The following is a 6000-nucleotide window of genomic DNA, read 5'->3' on the forward strand; positions in this document are numbered from 1 at the left end:
GCGCGCGCGTCGTCTCGTCGTACTGTCAGTGTTCGTGCGAAGCAGATCTGCGCCGCATAGACTCGGTCGGCTTTTCTCCACACTCATCGACAAACGGGATCTCGTAGTCGTGGCAGACTCGTATGGACCTGCCTTGTACCGCTTCATCTGCGCGCCTGCCCTCCGTCCATGAATCTGGCGCGCGTGACCGGATTCGGTTCCTTTCTCCGCATCTATCAGGCGGTGGATGGTCTCAAGCGTATGCCCTTCCTCGCTGTTTCTACGACTGCGTGTCGACTGTTGCCCCCGCCTGGTTCTGTCGGACTGTTGCTGGGTGGGCGCGCACGTTGCCCTACTGCGAGGAATGCGGGGTTTCAGCCCGGCGACTCGAGGATCTGGAATACACGAGACGACGTCTGCATCCACACCGGCATCGTCCCCTGACCGGACGGCGGACGCGTGGTGCGTACGACGTGCCGCGGACTCTGATGCCTGGTACAAGGGAACTACGAGGAAAATCATCGGCGCGGCCTCCCGCCCGGGCCGCCCTGTGTACTGTACTCGAGGCTGGGACGAAAAACCGCACCCGGTTGTTCACGGCTAGACCTTGCGGCCGGGACGTGCAACCAGTGATGCTGACGCTCTTTCTGGTCACCGTGGCGGGAACGGCGGTCTGGAGCGCCCACCGCACTCCCTCGGGTCGGCTGCGGTTGGGGGATAGTTCAAGATCGGGCGCGGCTGTGGGGTGCATAGGACAGGAAGTTGCGCCCCGCGGCTAGCTATAGGCTGGGTGGGCTGCGTGATCCTGTACATGCACTGTGCTTATGATCTTCAATCAGCGCAGCCTTGTACATGCTGTGTATCTATGGGCGGGTAATCGGTGCTGACTATCTATCGAACCCGTAGAACGTCCGCTGTACGTATAAATGCTCGCCGTCCCTCCTTCCCCGGCTAGGATCCCTGCGCCATGGGCCGCTCGGCGTACAACATCCCCCCGGGCGTCCTCGAAGTCCGCGGCGCGCGCTTCGCGCATCTGCGGCGGCGTGGGGACACGATCGCCATCGACGGCACGCAGTACGAATACTGCGGCAGCTCGGCCGAGTCGTCCGTCGACCAGCCAGGGCTCGGGCGCACGCTCGGCGTGCTGATCTCGCGCGTGTCCGCGCCGCTGGAGATGTTCCTCAGCTACGCGGCGGAGCGGTGGCTCGGGCGCGGGCCGCGCGCGCTGGTGCGGAGGGTTGTGGAGGAGGTGTTTGGGCGGGTGGAGCTGGCGAGGACGGAGCGGATGGAGTTGTTTTTTGAGTCGTGGGGTGTTATTTGGAGTCTTGCGGCGGTCCAGGTTCGTACTACCTCACTCGTCGCCTTGCTAAGTGTGAACTGGCGCTAGGGTCAGCCGAAGCGTGACCCACGAGTCGGGGAACGCATGAGGCTTCTGAGTAATTATATAGTGTGAGTGCGTATGTGCGTCCTTGGTCAGTATGATGGTAACGTCGACATCGGGCTGCTAGTGACCGCCGCCAGAGATTCTCGACGCGCGTCTTGGCAGCGTACTATCTGACTTTTCTGCTCTCCTACGTGGGTCATCGTGAATCCCCGTGTCCGAGGATCTCCGCTGATGGGCTTCTCGATCGACTGTATGCTCTATGTGCATAGTGGAGACAGCATACACCGACCTCGGGGGATCCGCTGTACCGCCTGGTCTTCGACGCCATGACGGCCGGCGAGGCGCTCGAGGCGTGCCGCGTCCCCGCGGCGGATGTAGATGTGGATGTGGGCCCCGAGTTTGACGTCGTCGAGGTTACCGCGCAGGTGTTCGCGTTGCGGATGTGGTACAGGGAGGGCGATCTGTGAGCGGCGTCGTGGTGTGCTGGGTCGCGATTTTCCTGACTGGCTGATCGTCTAGGTATTTCGTGCAGACGTGGCACCGGATGCCGGGCTCGCGAGGGAAGTGGACTGGCCGCTGGGAGGCGCGCTCGGTTTTTCTGAGGTGATTTGATTCGGGACTCGACCGTTCATCAAGTCCGCGCATTGAGAGACGCCGTGCTGCTCTTCAGCTTGCTGTTAGGAACAGGTAGACGTACAATTTTTTAATCTCATCTCTTCGAGCAATGATGTTGGACAACTGAATATCACCAAACTATGCAATTTCCACAAGCTATCTATTATATGTCGTGCACATCTCACTTATTCAGAAGGAAGCATGGACGGCGCTAAGAGTTGCTCAGGGTCCTTAAGAAGTGCTCATTTGAAAGGGTCCGCCCTTTTCCCTTCGAGAAATATAGTACTAACAGACGACGTGGTGTTTGTCTGCCCATGAAAAGCGAAGGAGAAGACTACCGGTAGACAAATACCCAGGAGGAGGATCACAACACGTCCCTGAAGTCCACTGGGATATACTTCCATCCCGTCACGGCGAGCTCTGTGTCGCCACATACAAGATATATTGCATCCCGTCTCCGCATCCAGGCCCGCCACTGGCAACCTCGTTGCGTGGGCGTTCCCCCTTCATCGCGTCGGTCTGGTCTCTGGTCTCGTTGACATCCTCTGCTTGAGTTGCCCTTCTCGCTCCCAGCGTTGTCAAATCATGCTATCCCAACGTGAAGGCGTTTAGGCTGTGGAGAGTCTGTGCCGTGAACCATGACGGCTTTCGAGGTGGTAGGGGTCAGCGGCTCCGGGTGCCAGCGCGAAATGTCGGGGGCGCTGGCATGGCCGGGGCATATGCTCCGGCTCTGCAGCCTGGACAGGATCGCGCGTTTTCTGTCTCGCGGTTAGAACCTGGCCCCGGTCCGCGATCATATTCCGCTATGCTCCCTGGCGATGCGTGGCCCTGGAAGTACCCGTTCTCTGCCCGCAGGTCTTCGGTATGAATGCAGTTTCGACGATTGGCTCACTTCGGATGGCGAGAGGGCGATGGTTGAACAGCGGAACGGGGCTGTGTCTGTACTTATCTCTCCCCGCGACGGCTCTGGGAGCTCTTGCAGCCTCGAAACTGGATGTGAAGACTGCCGCGCTTCGGATTGTTAGTAAATGCAGCGACTGACTTGGACTGGATGGCAGATTCCGATGTTGCCGTTACCCGCGTACGTCTTAGTTACGGTGAGTCCTCGCGTTGGAGTCCAAGGCACTGCACCGTTATACGTCGTTGTCTCGGTAGGCCTGCAACAACTTATTCCTCGGTATACTCGCGTTAACGACGGAGGATGTGGTCACGTGCAATTTCCCAAGCCACCGCAAGACCTGCCTCCCGCGCTTGTACCCCCGTTTTGCCTCGCGCGGCGATAGCTCGTTTCATGGTAACTACCAGGTAGATAGAGTCCAGGAAGGGGACGTGTTGAGACCTTTCCAAACACCCGCAGGGATCACGGTGACGTGCCAAGGGGAGGGGAGCGTGCCCCAGCCATCCATCCACTTCCCGCGCGCGTCTCGCTCGCGGAAGCGCGCTTCCTCTGGCCAGCAGCGGCTACAGAGGGGTCAGCGATCGGAGGATAACAGATAGACTGGATGATGGAGTGCTACCTTCCCAAGTCGAGAAGCTTTGTACTGAATGGCGGTGTGGAGATGTCCACTGCCTCCACGGCGTTGCGACTTGTGCGGAGAGCGTGGAAGGCCTCACCGGTAAGGGTTGCGTCTGAGGCGAGGCGGTACAACGCGTGCGCGAAATCCTTGCAGACGTGGAGCTGGGCGTAACACAACCTCTCTGAGCTAATGGCAGGTGAAGAAATGAGGATATACTCACCTGCTCGGGGTTCGGGAACGTGTGGACAAGGCATAGCGAGTAGTATGCGGCGAGTAAACGAATGGGGAACTTTTGTCGGCGGTCACTGGTGGTACTCACATGAGACCCAGGATTATCACAACTTAGTGTATACGGCACTCGCATTATGTAGTTGCGGAATACGGTCATGACCTCAAAAACTCTTTCCTTCTGTTTCTGACGGCTCTGGCACCGTGTCACAGTCAGCCTCGGGTGGGACACTGGAAGGGGATAGTTACCAACTAAACAAGAACTCGCTAGTAAGTAGTCATAATTGCGGGCTGTGACTTCACTCGGGGCCTCGCGGGTGCCCGCGGGCAAACAACTGCTCATCGCGTCCCTGACCAGCCCCGCAAAGAGCGCCCGCGGCGCTCGAGATGTTCCTCAGTTATGCTGCGGAAGCACGGCTGGGCCGCGGGGCGCCGATATGCGCGAGACGAAGATCCCGTATGTCTTGCCCAGGCCGACTTGGTGCGCCTCGTCGATAGACTCGTCTTCAGAGCTGTCTCAATACTCGTACTTTGTGCCGTCGATGGTGATCGTGTCCCCGCGGCGTCGGAGGCGGTTGGCGAGCGGGCCGCGCAGTTCCAGCTCGCCTAGGACCATATTATAGGATGAGCGAGGCATGGTGGGGAGTGACCAAGGTGGATGAGGGATGGACACAGAGTGTCAGGGCTAGGCGTCTGTACAACCCGAACGTATGCCAAGAGATACACAGCAAGGCCCACAGATACGAGGCGGTGTACACGGCACGAGCCCTATCGACTGCCAGTGTATAGCAAAGTGAGGTAAGTCTAGGAGACGGACCGTACTTACAATACACGTGACTCCCAACAGAAAGCGTTGATCCTTCATTGACTAATCGCCAACCACAGGAGCAATTCCCAGTTGTTGGTCTTCGAACTTGAAGCCTGAAGGTCTAGGCCGAAAGGAGCGCTAGAGCACTTACTGACCCCCCTTTGAAAGCTCGGCAGCACGGACCACTCTATGGTCAATGAGAATTGCACAATGCAAACGTTCTCGATTGGCGACGACGCCGACGAGCAGGTACGTCGAGGCACTCGTGGGAAACCGGAAGCAAAATACAGGCGAGGACCGCGAGGTTAGACGCCGGCTCTTCGTGCTCGCCTGCGAGCACAGGCCGATTTGCGACAAAGGCTTTCCTCCTTTTCTGTTCTGACTACATCCCTTAGATGGAGTCACTATCGATCGCCAAATGTTACATACTAGCTACGCCTGCTGCGGGGGTTGAGTCGTTCGGGTTATGTCGACTCGTATTATCTCATACTCCGCCCGAGCTCGGACCTGGAGGTAGGGTTCCGTAAATTTGGGACGGCTCCTAATTAGCATTGCTAATTTGCAGGTCGCTGGCCGGAGGCCAGATTTGCAGGTGTAATTTACCGTTAATTAGCGCTAATTAGCATGCTAATTTGGTCTAATTTACATGCTAATTACAGAAAAGCTACCAAGTATCCCAAGAGACCACCTCCTCAGATGTACTAATATCAGCTCGGTGTGCTGCTTTGCCAGCATTTATTGATGCCACTGGTCTGGGGTTCACAGCCACGTCTGAGAGGACATCTTGCAGAAATTCGGATGTGAGGTCGATATATGCCTCAAGCTCAACTCCGCCAATCTTGGGTAGAGTGAACTTGTCCCGTGCGGTCTGACTAGTACTTGGAGGTTCCGCTTCATACTCACTGTCAGGTTCTTCGTCCAGCTCCAGAGGGCCCGTGCCCATAAGGGAAGGTTGTACATCGCTGGATTCCATAAGGCCGGTAGCTGAATCACCAAATATGGTTGAAGACATCTCTCGCCACTTGACCGTTGGCAGAGTCTTAGGCGCTGCCACCTATACTCGCATAGTGGTCAGCGAAGTTCGCAGTCCTGTGTAAAAGGTGGCTGATACCTGGGGATTCCACCTATGCCAGCCACGGATCATAATAGTGTCATTGAGAGTCAAAATGTCTTGTCGACTCCGTAACTTGGAATTCAACCATGTAACGCTCGACATAGCTCGTTCGTCAACCATGGAATTTACCGACACCGAGAAGATCTTCACAGCAAGTGCCTAACAAACCTCCCAACGTTAGGAAGGCCCATTGTGGACATATAAGGTCAACTTACGCCGAGAACCTGGCCCATCTGATCTCTTCGTACGGCTTCCCACCACTGCTTGACAGTCTCACCATCACGGAAGCGGCGATTAAAAGGCTCTCGTCTCTTCACGTAACTTTGAAACTGCTCTTCAGCAGAACGTTCGCATC

At 57.0% G+C, this 6000-nt stretch overlaps 3 protein-coding genes across 3 annotated transcripts; 1 reads left to right on the forward strand and 2 right to left on the reverse strand.

Annotated features, from left to right (window-relative positions):
- Positions 1–946: 946 nt before the first annotated feature.
- GLOTRDRAFT_134092 (uncharacterized protein) lies at positions 947–1970 on the forward strand (the record flags this gene model as incomplete). The annotated part of the gene is made up of 5 exons (XM_007873073.1): positions 947–1318; positions 1367–1428; positions 1488–1554; positions 1633–1826; positions 1883–1970. The coding sequence occupies 5 exons, from the start codon at positions 947–949 to the stop codon at positions 1968–1970; spliced, it is 783 nt and encodes a 260-aa protein (XP_007871264.1).
- Positions 1971–3276: 1306 nt separating this feature from the next.
- On the reverse strand, positions 3277–4360 carry GLOTRDRAFT_134093 (uncharacterized protein; the record flags this gene model as incomplete). Its single annotated transcript, XM_007873074.1, has 4 exons — positions 3277–3439; positions 3496–3656; positions 3716–3800; positions 4254–4360. 4 exons carry the CDS (start codon positions 4358–4360, stop codon positions 3277–3279), a joined length of 516 nt encoding a protein of 171 aa, XP_007871265.1.
- A 1225-nt stretch (positions 4361–5585) lies between these two features.
- Positions 5586–5977, reverse strand: GLOTRDRAFT_50829 (uncharacterized protein; the record flags this gene model as incomplete). Its single annotated transcript, XM_007873075.1, has 2 exons — positions 5586–5804; positions 5861–5977. Coding segments are annotated over 2 exons (336 nt in total), but the record flags the coding sequence as incomplete, so codon positions are not given.
- Positions 5978–6000: the final 23 nt, after the last annotated feature.

The sequence above is a fragment of the Gloeophyllum trabeum genome (genome assembly GCF_000344685.1).
Source record: "Gloeophyllum trabeum ATCC 11539 unplaced genomic scaffold GLOTRscaffold_00024, whole genome shotgun sequence".
NCBI lineage: Eukaryota > Fungi > Basidiomycota > Agaricomycetes > Gloeophyllales > Gloeophyllaceae > Gloeophyllum > Gloeophyllum trabeum.